At 34.5% G+C, this 14,357-nt stretch overlaps 1 protein-coding gene across 6 annotated transcripts; it reads right to left on the minus strand.

Annotated features, from left to right (window-relative positions):
- On the minus strand, window positions 1–9,166 carry LOC125669747 (E3 ubiquitin-protein ligase XIAP-like). 6 transcript variants are annotated; one of them, XM_056164106.1, is made up of 7 exons: window positions 6,865–9,166; window positions 6,436–6,593; window positions 4,258–4,379; window positions 4,000–4,060; window positions 1,771–1,881; window positions 520–663; window positions 1–340 (listed from the first exon to the last, which is right to left on the minus strand). In XM_056164106.1, the coding sequence occupies exons 2-7, from the start codon at window positions 6,578–6,580 to the stop codon at window positions 147–149; spliced, it is 777 nt and encodes a 258-aa protein (XP_056020081.1). In that variant the 5' UTR covers window positions 6,581–6,593; window positions 6,865–9,166; the 3' UTR covers window positions 1–146. The 6 variants fall into 6 exon arrangements, with proteins under 6 accessions (XP_056020081.1, XP_056020078.1, XP_056020080.1 ...); XM_056164103.1 differs by having other exon boundaries at window positions 4,204–4,379; XM_056164105.1 differs by having other exon boundaries at window positions 6,869–7,006.
- Window positions 9,167–14,357: the final 5,191 nt, after the last annotated feature.

Raw genomic sequence — 14,357 nt, forward strand, 5'->3', positions numbered from 1 at the left:
AAAACGGCATACAAAATTTTATTTTGTATAAAATAAATATATGTATAAAAAACAAAATCTTTTAACAGTGTGTATACATAAAAAAAAAACAATAAAAATAAAATTACCGCTGTAAAATGCATAAAAAGTTGCAATATCTGAGAACTTTAGAACACGATGGAATAATACCGCGTGATATCTTTGTAACATACAGGACAGGTGGCACTGTGGAATTGAGAACACTGGCTGCAGGCCATGTGTCCACACGAGACCATTATAAATGAGCAGGGCAGCAATTTGCAGACACAGCAATACAGTAAGCGTTTCTTCTCCTCAACATACTTCTTGAGGGCAGGGATGTCTGTAATAATTAACCAAAATTAGGATAAATAAAAAAAACCACTGTTCTGTATCGAAACCTGATCTTTGCAAGACAAGAGGAAAATTTAACGAAATCCATATAATTGACGAATATGGAGAGTTTATGATATAACTGTTACAATTTCACCAGAATTGACCAATACCAGTTCTTCAACCTACCATCTGGTACTTGGTTTTTCAACTTCTTCCTCAATCCTTCGGCTAAGGTTTTTGGCTTCATGCACTTATCCTTGTCAATTTCCCCAGATTCTTGCATGGCGATTATCTGGGCAACCAGGGCTGAGTGTGTAAGTTCACTCCAACCTATGTTTAAGGCAAAATATTGTAACACAAAGGGCATATGATTGAATATAAACTGATCGTTTCTTGTAATTATATAGAGACGAGCAGAGTTGACCATAACCAGCAATGGGACTGTAAAATATGGAGGCTAAGCCCTGAATGTTAAGGAAAGTTACCTTACAGTCAGAACCTACCAAAGTTCATTCAAATCGACGAACAATTTTTCAAAATAAAAAAATTAAAGGATATTTCCTAGTTGTCTCATAGTTTTTTCCCTTGTTGAACTATTCCGCAAAATCTATATCCGTGCACCCGCGATGGGTACAAATGCTTCAATCGCTTCGCTCATATATTGCCTAAAGGGTTCAAATAAAAGTCAAAATTCATAATTCGAACAAATTCTTCTTGATAAGGTCAGTTTTATGTCCATGAAATAAAATTCTCGCTTTATAACGTTTACTGTTATCTACATAACCAGGTTATTTTATACATGCATTTGTATACACCCTAAACCCACGTATACGTCTACTATAATACAAAATGTACCTCCTTTACAGAAGAGCTGATATCTCAGATATTGCGTATTTCGTGAATAAAAATGCGACAAAATATATCATAGACTTATTAATTCAAGCTCAGAAAGCTTGGGCATAGTGAAGGGCTGGTTCGAATGGATTAATAAATCACTTAGAAAATCAGTGTAAATGTGTTTAAAACCATTTACAAACCCAAATCTCTGATTACCCTTGACGATGCGGGTTATAATAGGTCCTCAGTACCTTTTGCTTGTCGTAAGAGTTGACTAAATGGGGCGGTCTTTCGGATGAGACCGCAAAAACTGAGGACCCGTGACACAGCAGGTGTGGCACGATAAAGATCCCTTCCTACTCAAACGCCGAACATAAGCCTAAATTTTGCAACCGTTCACCAGCAATGGTGACGTTTCCATTAATCAATATATAACCAACCAAAACTTTGGTAAGGTTCCCCCTGAAAATATTTTGATCGACGCACTGAGTAAACTGCAGTGTTTAACCTCTGAACGCTTGGTAAGTAACAAGTGATTGTTTCACAAGCAAACAAACAATACACTGAATTCAAATTACAGTAGTAATTTTTTTCAAATGCCTTTTGAGTGAAGGATTTTATCCACGGCCATCTTCACCACCCTCGGAAGGTAACCCTCCTCAAGCACTGATTGCGCTGCCTCGGTCTGAAGGGGGTTAGTATTCCCTGTAACTGTTTAAAGATAGTGTCAAAATTTGTACATGTATCGTAGGTTCTGGAGATTTTCATCAAATAAATCAGCAGCTGTAAATATACTAAATATTGACCGTGAATAACCTCATTCATGAATTACATGTTACAGTATCAGTAACGGATTACCTGTTACAGTATCAGTAACGGATTACCTGTTACAGTATCAGTAACGGATTACCTGTTACAGTATAAGTAATGGATTACCTGTTACAATATCAGTAATGGATTACCTGTTACAATATCAGTAATGGATTACCTGTTACAGTAATGAATTACCTGTTACAGTATCAGTAATGGATTATCTGTTACAATATCAGTAATGGATTACCTGTTACAGTAATGAATTACCTGTTACAGTATCAGTAATGGATTACCTGTTACAGTATCAGTAACGTATTACCTGTTACAGTATCAGTAACGGATTACCTGTTACAGTATCAGTAATGGATTACCTGTTACAGTATTAGTAACGGTTTACATGTAATAGTATCAGTAACGGATTACATGCTACAGTATTAGTAACACATTGCATGTTACAGTATCAGTAATGAATTACCTGTTACAGTTACGGATTATCCGTTACAGTATCGGTAACGGATTACATGTTATAGTAACAGATTATATGTTACGTTATCGGTAACGGATTACCTGTTACAGTATCACTAATGGATTACTTTTTACAGTAATGGATTACCGGTTACAGTAATGGATTATCTGTAACAGTAACATATTACCTATTTCAGTATCAGTAACCGATTACATGTTACAGTAATGGATTATATGTTACAGTATCAGTAATATACTACCTGGTACGGATTACATGTTATAGTAACGGATTATATGTTACGTTATCGGTAACGGATTACCTGTTACAGTATCAGTAACGGATCACTTGTTACAGTAATGGATTACCTGTTACAGTAATGGATTATATGTAACAGTAACATATTACCTGCTTCAGTATCAGTAACCGATTACATGTCACAGTAAGGGATTACCTGTTACAGTAATGGATTACCTGTTACAGTAATGGATTAAATATAACAGTATCAGTTACGGATTACATGTTACAGTATTAATAACGGATTACCTGTTATGGTAATCGATTACCAGTTACAATATGAGTAACGGATTACCGGTTACAGTAACGAATTACCTGTTACAGTAACGGATTATATGTTACAGTATTAGTGGCGGATTACACGTTACAGTAACGGATTACCCGTTACTTACAGTATCAGTAACGGATTATATGTCACAGTAACGGATTACCTGTTACAATATCAGTTATGAATTACCTGTTTCAGTTATGGATTAACTGTTACAGTAACGGATTATCTGTTACAATAACAGATTACCTGCTTCAGTAATGGATTACCTGTTACACTATCAGTAACGGATTACATGTTACAGTAACGGATTACCTGTTACATTATCAGTAACGGATTACCTGTTACATTATCAGAAACGGATTACCCGTTACAGTATCAGTGACGGATTACCTGTTACAGTAATGGAATACCTTTTACTATATTAGTAATGGATTACTTGTTTCAGTATCAGTAATGAATTACCTTTTTCAGTAATGGATTACCTGTTACAGTAACGGATTACCTGTAACAGTAACAGATTACCTGTTTCAGTTATGGATTATCTGTTACAGTAACGGATTATCTTTTACAGTAATGGTTTACCTGCTACAATATTAGCAATGGATTACCTGTTTCAGTAATGGATTACCTGTTACAGTAACGGATTACCTGTTACAATAATGGATTACCTGTTACAGTAATGGATTACCTGTGACAGTAACGGATTATCTGTTTCAGTTATGGATTATCTGTTACAGTAACGGATTACCTTTTACATTAATGGATTACCTGTTACAATATTAGTAATGGATTACCTGTTTCATAATGGATTACCTGTTACAGTATCTGTAATGGATTACCTGTTTCAGTATCAGTAATGGATTATCTGTTTCAGTAATGGATTACCTGTTACAGTAACGAATTACCTGTTACAGTAACGGATTACCTGTTACAGTAAAGGATTACCTATTTCAGTTATGGATTATCTGTTACAGTAACGGATTACCTGTTACAGTATCAGTAATGGATTGTGATGTATTCTGATTGTCTTCTTTGGTGGATACAGTCTACAAATGAATTTGAAATGTCACATACACCCCATTTTAGATGATGGTAAAACGTTGCGGCAGACAAATGTTCACATAAAGAACTAATAATCCCTGGTAATACCATCTCGAAAATTCATTAATCAATACATATTCTTATTTACGTTTTTCTGCCTGTGAAATTTCCTTAGGACGCCGTTGATAAAATCCTGACCAACTTCGTCTATTATGTATAGACATCCGGGGGCGGAGCGGGCATGTTCCTCCCACGGATCATCATCGGAGTCCCACGCACAAAGTCCAATCCCACAATAAAAACACTGTACCAAATCTGAAGAACCTTTTGAAATATCAAACAGAACAATCACCTGTGTGACTAGTAGTTAAAAATTCACGATATACATATTGTCTGAAAATCACATACCTTCCCTTCATATTTACAATGTACATGCATGAAAAAGGTCTCAGGAAAGCGAGACATCACCTCGCAACATAACACACTGACTTTGACTACGGATAACTCCGTTTACTTTCTCAAGATATGGGGCTCACGGTGGGTGTGACCGGTCGACAGGGCATGCTTACTCTTAAGCACCTGATCCTACCTCTGGTATATTCAAGGGTCCATGTTTGCCCAACTTTCTATTTTGTATTACTTACAGGAGTTATGAGATTGATCACTATTCGTTATCTTCGCCTTTCATCATGGGTGGACCCAGGAAATATTCAAAAGGGGGAAGGGATGTGACTTGAGTTTGTGCCTTATCCGCCCAAAATTGGGATTGGTTAAAGTGGCAAAACGGCAAAACAAAAAAAAAAATAAAGAAGAGAAAAGAATCGCCAAGCGTGAAGTTGCAACCCTTATTCACCCCATCCAGATCGAGAATTATATATAATAAGATAGTATTTCTGTAAATACTTTTAAATTATGAACAAAGATATTTCTAGAAGTTCTATTTCAATGAGCTTGATCTTTTACTTTAATCCTGAAAACCAGTGGGAACCAAAATGTCGATGTAAAATCGGTTTTTTGTTGGTGAATTTGAAATCCAATACATCGCACGAAACTCCCGCACCCACCCACCTCCCACTAATTTACAAGGACATAAAATATAGATCCTTCCAGTGTCCTCGACTCTTCTTGAAAATATTGGGACACATGTCTCTACTCCTGAAGCATTGGTAAAATATTGAACATAGAGAATTTAGAAAGGTTCCCTCTGAGAACCCTGATAGTTTACTACTGAACAACAATAGGAACTATGAGATAGGAAATATGAGATGTACACAAAGCACTCTTCCCGCTAATCTGACAAAATTCGAATGAAAATAACCAAATGAATATTACGTGCAGATAATTTTTAGAAATTCTCTTCCGATCTAACTTTAAGGTCTTTGCTCAGTTGGTATCTGTCAAGCAAGTATGGTAAAAATTTGGTAAGTGATGTGACTTAAGGAGGTATAATACGTCGTTAGAATGGATGACTTCCTTTTTTAAAAATATGAATGAAAATATAATTATCAGTATCATTTCTATATTCTTTTTAAATTTGATTGCCTAGCTGGGTTGTTGAGCTTAGTTTACGTGCTGACTGCTGATCTGTAGATCGGTTTTTTTTAAAAAAGTTCAGACTGCTGTCTATTAAAACTACATTTTTTTTTATCAAATCAAGTATATATTGGAAAGTTTTCAGTTTCAAAATATTATTGTACATATCCTCGGATTTTCATACATATTAAATTTCTCTGATGTGTTGTTCCTCGTAAATTTTCACTCTGACATTTGAAAGAATTTTCTCTTTTCCAGACATATAAAGTTAATCACCACATATAAATACATTTGTATATCGCTCAATTTTAACACAAGAAAAATACTTTGACTAATGAATAGAATATGATTTATTTTCAAATTAGGACCCTCTCGGGCATACAGCATACATGATTCTTAACATTTCAATGTGCAATGTTTATTTAAAAAAATGATGATAAAAAGAAAAGAACAAAACAAGAGCAAAATATGCACTATTAGTATGAGCAATGTTCATACATGAGACATTTTGAACATGATAATACTTATTTGTATTACATGTAAGTACCACCGTGTATCCTAATGTAAAACAGTCAGACATACACACTTAAAAGAATGCACCCATTAACTATCATTACACATTATCTATTTGCCAATAGATTTTTGAATATAACTGTCCTTTCTGAAATATTCATTTTTACAAATAAAATCTGCAACACGACTAGTTTTAGCATGTTTCAGATTTTATTTGTAAAAAAGAAATATGTCAGGAAGGACAGTGAGTAAGTTGATTTAAAAATAGACAACTTTGTGTCATTGTTATGCACTCATAAACAGGATGAAAATAATGGTGAACATAAATTCAGACCTGTATAGAAAAATCCTGCCGAGGCTAATTGTTCCGGGGTTTGGATTGCCGTCGTTGGCCAGTTCCAGAAAGAGGCCAGTCTCCTATTCTTGTCCGCATACTCCGGGAACCTGCATGGGGAATTTGGCTGCTGCTGGGTGGTCATTTTGTGTCCGAATCTTAGAAAATAAATTCAAAAGATTATAGATATTGAAAATAAAGAATGAAGCATTCTATGCTTTAAAATAACAAATACAACTGATAATTCTCGTTATATCGAAAGTTGGAATAACCATGCTTATTCTAAAATTAGAGAGAGCACATCAAGCTATAAATAGACGATATTAGGAAATGAATAGTAGAAATTGAAGCGTTTAATTGCATTGTGTGATACCAATAACCTTCAAGTACCTTACAATGTGTATCTACAAGTAACAAAACTACATGTACCTACTCAGATATTCTGTTCGAACTCCTTTTGCAGGTTTCGTCCACTTGGTTTCCCGTTATAAAATATACAAGTCCCCCGTCTATATTTAGATTACTATCGATCGCATATCATTGAAAGAACTCTTTGGTACATTCTAGAAGCTGAAAATGCTTAAAGGTTAGTAAAACATGAAAGAAAATGTAATATTTAATATTACTTTAAAGATTATAGGGTCTTATTAATGTTTCCATTTATCAGTTTTGAAAGTAAAAAAGCTGTTTGAATTAACATCAGGAAATATTTTGAAACGTCCATAGTTTACTTTCTTTTTGTGAATAAAGATTCTTGCACAGAAATACTGAGAGAAGCTAACAATAAGCTGAGGGAACAGATCATTTGTAAAGTGTGTGTTGATGAGGACGTGGCCTGTGTTTTTATTCCCTGTGGTCATCTCGTGTGCTGTTTGGATTGTGCTCCCGCCATGATGCGCTGTCCGGTGTGTGACAAGGCCGTGTCTCGGTTTATTGTGGCGAGGATAGACGAAGAAGAATTGGAGGATCGTGTGAAATAACTTTGAAAACTGTCCCATGTTTGCAATGTTGTAATTGTGTTGATATTTTTAATACTACTATTAATCTGTTGACATCACAGGGGCTTGTCTTCCGGAATTAAGCGATGTATGAATTACCTAAACGTGTCCGCATCTTTAGGTGGCAGGGGACAGTGTTTTGGTTCTGAAATATGTGTATAGGGGGTATACATCAAAGTCATACTATGACAGACTAATGAAAAATATTTCCGTTTTATGTCAATACTGTATTTCATATTGGTGTAGTTACATGTTATAAATTATGACTCTAAATTACATGTAATCTATAAATACTGGTGCTGGTGCACAAAACATGTTCTGAGCAGGTGCCCATTTTTGGTTTGATGTTCTCTCATTTGGGCTAATCCACACCTTAGCCACTGTAGAAATCTTCCCTTCTTAAAAATCTAGCTTTTATGTGGGACCATCCACCTTCCCTCTCAGCTACACACCTTTTGCTGGACCATGCATGTTTTCATCGGAATTTCCTCAGCAACTGACCATGTGTCTTAGTTTCGTATTTGCATCCATCTATATGGTAGGAATCATGGTGACACCTACATGTTGTATATTAACATTTTTATTAAGTTCTTAGCTACATTTGGCATGTATCCTAAAATTATTCCATACATTTTCACACATCAAATATGGGGTATTCCCTTTTTTTAAAGAAAGTTGACCGGGCCTATATTGTGCGAAACTGTCCCCTGCTACCTTTATCAGAACGACTTCATAGGTGATTTTAATGAGGATTCTTTTCTTTTTTAATTTTCCACAATCAGGAAGACAAGCCCCTGTGGTTGACATCTCACAGGAACCGATAGTTTTGTTTGTTACTCTTGATTAGCTTGTAATACATGGAGTCCATGCAGTCTGTCCACACAAGTAATAATTTTCTACATCATGTGATTTTGTTTTCCTTTTGAAACATGTATGCATGCATATAACTGAAAACTTGTCTATTTCCATTTGATGATAAAGTGAATAAGTGTACTTGTGTCATTATACCCCGAGCAGAGATTGAAGGGGAGAGGGTCCCCTTTACTCTCTATGCTCAGAGTATATTAATTATAGAATAGTTTATAAAGAAAAGTTTTGATCATGTTTTATAGCTTCAGTACAATAAATCTTTATCAATAATGTGCATATATGTTCTGATTAAAAGATTTTAAAAAAGATATATGAATATCAGTATTGATTACTGTAATCAATACGTTTCATTTTTATTCTTTATTGCATATGTAATATGAATTTACGATTTTATGCGATGATTTATAAGGACTTCCCGGAATGACAGAGTGTAAAATATAGAAGCAACTCATTCTGGGCTTCCAGATATAAAATAAATAAATGAATTAATCAAACCATGAAAACAACATTGTTACAGGGGTTTGTACAACCTCGTTTAAAGTCAGCATTTCATAAATTCTATGGTCCTTATAATGATATTGATTACCCATATAAGCTATCATTGGATCAAATGCTGTCTGGCGTGTTTCAAACCGATTACTAGGCCGTTCTTGGCACACTGATTTTGACTATGGATTACTTCGTTTACCTGATCAAGAAATAGGGCTCGAAACGGGTGTGACTATCGTGACGTCATCACGTCACAATAGACGTCTCTAAGATAAACAACTTTGTATTCAATATTTGTATTCACCTGAGGATGGATGTTAAAATCCAGAAAGCGCTAGTGATTTAAATATATTTTGGAACTGCATATTTCCCTGCTTTTTTATTGAATTACTTTGACAGTGTGATATCAACTCTTTTTATTTGGATTATATATTTTTTTTATTTGGATTATATATATTTTTATTTGTATATATATATATATATATATATATATATATATATCGACCGTGTTACGCATGAATGTAGTATTTTATTTCTTCCTCTTAATCTTATGCTTTCGTATCTTTATATTCTTGCATGTAATGTTTTGTTTTATTTTGTATTCTTTTGTTAATCTGTGATGTGTCTGTGTATATGTGTACATGCATGCTATGTGTCTTTGATATACATGTATGTGATAGTCGGTTAAAAAGCTCTACAGAGCTTGTGTTTGATTTGTTGAATGTATATAACTGTGCCGACTTTAAATTAAAAAAAACATTACTTTACTTTACATTACTGGTCTTCTTCACGAGATAAACACGACATACCTTGGAATGTCACTTCCTGAAATTTTGTCGGGTCACACTGAAGACCTAAAATTTAAAACCTGCGTTGTGTGTAGTGTAAGAGAGGACGAGACTTTTAAATATAACCATTGATATCAATGAACCTTTATTTTAGTTATGGGGTAATTAATAAACAGCCTTGTGATCACATGGCTACAAGCTAGCTGAAAGGGTAAACACCAAACCGAAAGTTGAAGAAAATGGCTAAAGCACCCACTTGGTAATCAGGAGTAAAAAGAAACAACAGGAAAGTTGTGTTTCAACTGTGCCGTTTTCATTTATCACGATGCTCATCAAGAATATCTGATGGATGTTTATTGTTTTGTTTGCAAAATATACTATAGTAAGTTTATATCATAAACTCCAAATGACATTATCATCGAATTGATACATGCTCAACTGGTCTAGAAAGATTTGTAAGTTGAGACTGGGTTCGAAATGCAGTTTTATCTGTTTTATCTATTCTTGTAAATTCATAAATAATGCCAATAAACCCCAAAGCGCTGGCTTCAGTTGACTCTTGCACCTTCAATATTGTTTAATATATGACAAGAAGTCCGTAAACTGTATATCGTGAAATTAATTAAAAACGTACTTTCGTTTTCAATAAGCAACTCTGAAATTGCAAAAATGAGAGCAAATTGGTGGACATGCTTTGGCGGATTTAAGCCAGTTTTTAAATGATAACTCAAGATAATTCGATATAAAGTAAACCGTTGTTTATCGATGTTTCACTTTGATCTTATAAAAGAAATAAGTTTTGGTAATTATTGAATAAATGAAATATGTCTGTTCGTTTCTTCTGTACGTGATTTTAGTCTTGAATAAGAACGAAGCATCCAAAACAATTCAACATAGATGCTTAGGTCTACACCAATCGTAAGTTAACGATTGAGAAGTTGAATGTCATCTTCTTTGTCACAAAATTTAGTTTTCTGTTTGTTGTTAACTTCTGTGTTCAATAGAATGTCCAAATGTGAAACGTGTGGTCGGAACATACCACATGAGCTAATGTTTACCTCTCTATTCCCGACTTAGATTTTAAAAAGATAGAAAAATAGTTTTGTTCTATTTCACTCTAGCTCTTTTGGTTCTCATACACAAGATTTCAATTCCATCATTTTTAATCAACCAATTCTTTATTCTCCTTACCAATAGTATAAAGGGATTGAGAAAATACATACAAGTATTCATACAAATATACAATATGATGTGTTTACAATATATACATATATACAATCTGCAGCAATCACGATAAAGTTGATATGTTTTTATAATTTTCAAATGACATACAATAAGAATTATCACCAATCAATATACAAAATCACTGTCATGACCGTGTGCAGGATTAGACAAAACAAGATGGCAGACGGCAGTTCCAAACAAAGGTAGGCTCTTAAAACTCTTCAAGTCGGTGAAATGAAGAGTTTTAAGAGGATTCCCAGTTTTAATCGCTTTCCAACGTGTCTTTCTGAACACTTTTACTGATACATTTACACTCATAATCATGACTGATATTGAAGCTGAGATCAATAATCACCCAGTGCATATATATACGTATAATTACTAGTCAATTGACGAGGTTGATTACAACATCGATTGATTTTTATGATGTCCATTGTTTTGCAGTAGGATACCCATCGTCCCAAAGTATTCCACATTAACTGGGAAAGAAAAACACAATTCTCAGCAAACTATTCTGACATGTAACAGACTAGATCATTTCTCATACAACAGTGCATAACTAATCGCATTATTGAATCTTCATACATATTTTCATGTCTTAATTCTTGTACAAGAGACGGATTTTAGGGACTGGTATCGCATAAATTGCCTCTCTCACTAATATGTAATCGATAAAAAATTTGCATGGTTAACCTTTTTTATTTTACCTTTGCAATTGTCTTAAGTAACAGACAAAATGGGTAAATGCTTATCAACACAAACGGAGGTAGTTTTCTTCTTCTGACTCAAATATCAAATATGTTGTTTTATGAAATATACACCCACTGAATTATAGAAATGTTATTCAATTCCTATGAATATGTATATGAATATACGAACGTTCTACAACATTCGATCTACATATGAATTACTCTCAATTCGATATACATGGTTAGTGCCTTAATCTGCTATGAGTTTTTTTTTCTTCAAGGAAATATATCGAGGTAAGAATACCGCATCTACAACGACATTCTATGAAAATGTGATAACGAACAGCGATCAATCTCATAAGTCCATTAAGGAATGCAAACTTAAGAGTTGGGAAACACTAACGTATGTATCTTTCATATCATTCACAAATCAAACAAGCATTCTTTTGCAATACTGAGCAGTGTCTTGTATAGTTTTCATCCATGTTTGGCATGCACAAATGAGGATAACGAACATTGACCAATCGCAAACTGAGATTAAGGCAAACACGGAACCCTGGACACACCAGAGGAGGAGGAAGAGGAGTAGGTATCCCGAGTTGACCGGTCACACCCGCATTGATCTCTCTTTTTTTGATCAGATAAATGGAGTAACCCAAAGTCAAAATAAATAGGACAAATGGTCAAACAATAAGTATGAAACACGTCAGGCAGCATTCGACCTAATAACAATTTTTGTTTGTAAATTAGATCAATTATAAATAGGCCTTCCATAAAAATGCTCATATTAAACAAAATCGTTGAAATCCCAATGATATCAGTAGCCTGCCTCGATTTAAGAATTTACAATACGGAGAACATGTCCTCGAGTAGTGAATTGTTTCAGATATATAAACACTATATCCATGTGATACTTGAATATTGATACATAAAAATGGGAATTTCACGATGAAGAAGCTGGTCATCCCGTTTCTCATAAAGTTGAGTTGCTAGTTTGCCGCTAACATCTATGTTCAATAAAATATCTAAATGTGAAGCAGATATGGAAAATTATTGAAACCCCTGCAACATGAACTTCTTCGTCAATAGCCTGCCTCGATTTAAAAACTAATCACACACTCAACAAGCTCGTGCGTATTGAATCAGTTGAGAGACATATACACCATATGCAGGTGATAATAGAATATTGCTATACAAATATGGGAAGTTCACGATGGAGAAGCTTAATATAGTTTACGACTGATTAGTTCAGTTCAATCTCGACGCTCGATCAGAACAGACTTTTCTATTGCCCCAAACCTGAAGGAGATGATAGTAGGGATTATTCCTCACGATAACTTAAAGACTAGACTTTTTGACATTATAGACAGTTGCTTCTTCAACAAAATTGGAAATCGGAAACATTCATAACTAGTGATCAGTAATCCAAAAAATTCCTTTGTTAAACGCCACTCTGATTCCACGCACAAGTATTCTGAAGTTGAAATAAAAAATATGCTAGCGTTCCTCATTGACAATATCTTCGTGTTCTTTGGTGATCAGGTCTTCCAAATGTCTGTTGGAATTCCCATGGACACGAATTGTGCTCCTTTGTTAGCTGACCTGTTTTTATTCATATGAAGCAGAATTTATTCAAAAACTTCTACGTGAGAAGAAATCAAAGGCCTTAAGGGTCTCAGAGTCGACGTGCCTGCGATTTCCAACAAGGTTTGGGGTATACAGCACCGTCTTATAAGCTTTAATTCTTAATCTTTAAAGTATGGTAAAACATCCGTATTATGCTTAACTGGATATCTATGGAAATGCACCGTCACGAACTAGGAACACGACACATCGGCTAGAGGAATTTACCCATTCATAAAGACTTCAGAAATTGTGTGAACATAAAAGATCAAAGGTCACTATCCATTGTACTCAGCTCTTCTACATGATATGATCATTTATCGATACTTGTATGTCAAATATCAAAAGCCTACCGCAAAAGACAAAACAGTAACAGTCTGGACACAATTTGTAGCAGGAATCGATACAAATTATTCTCTTGAAGTCTTCACTGTTTACATGAAGTATTCCCGCAAAAATGTATCACGAGCGTATGTAGATGATGTTAACTCATTTGATGTTTATCTATTTAAACAAAGCTAAGATAGAATTCGTTAATTCATTTCAGATATATTTTCGTCAGAATTCTATTAGAATAATGGATTTACATGTGGAATAACACTGCGAACGTGAGTGTAAGGAATGATAATTCTGGGTGTACCTAACGTATTCATGCGCGTTCACGTTGTCTGCAAACCAATCCTAAAGAAAATATTATTGCAATTAAGTAACACTGCTTTTAAATGCAAGAACACAATAACCAATACTTTGTTTAAACCAAACACTTTGATATGCACAATATTTCCTATATTTTGCTAAAATGATTAAGAACTACTTGCTTTATCTCGCGTAAGTATCAACAAAGGTCCGAAATGTAGTGCCGATGATAACAAGGGTCTTCTCGCTATCGCGTGCCAACTCATAAATCTCTTACTGTGGCCTTTAATTCGACATTTAGATATATCGACGACGTTCTATCTATTAACAATAATAACTTTCATTCCAGTGTTCATTCGATATATCCCTGTGAGCTCGAAATAAAAGACACCACAGAGTCGTTCACTTCTGCTTCATACTTAGATATTTCATTAAAAGTAAAAATGTTTTATTTTTTTATTAGCTATATATATGTAAGACTCCAAAGTGCGATGGTCGCTCCAAAGTGCGATGGTTTGTTAAAATTACGGACGCCAAAGTGCGATGGTCACGCCAAAGTCCGATGGTGCGGAGTTCAGTAACGTTTGTGATGTCACGTCATTGTG

This window comes from Ostrea edulis, chromosome 4 (genome assembly GCF_947568905.1).
Source record: "Ostrea edulis chromosome 4, xbOstEdul1.1, whole genome shotgun sequence".
NCBI classification, from domain to species: Eukaryota; Metazoa; Mollusca; class Bivalvia; order Ostreida; family Ostreidae; genus Ostrea; species Ostrea edulis.

What these genes read in the sequence shown, in the direction of transcription:
- LOC125669747 (XM_056164103.1), bottom strand. Translation starts at nt 6,580, where the DNA reads ATGACCACCCAGCAGCAGCCAAATTCCCCATGCAGGTTCCCGGAGTAT. An exon ending in GGCAGGATTTTTCTATACAG is followed by an intron (nt 4,380 to 6,435) that starts GTCTGAATTTAT and finishes ATATTTCAAAAG; the next exon opens with GTTCTTCAGATTTGGTACAG. An exon ending in CATTACTGATACTGTAACAG is followed by an intron (nt 1,882 to 3,999) that starts GTAATCCGTTAC and finishes ATCTTTAAACAG; the next exon opens with TTACAGGGAATACTAACCCC.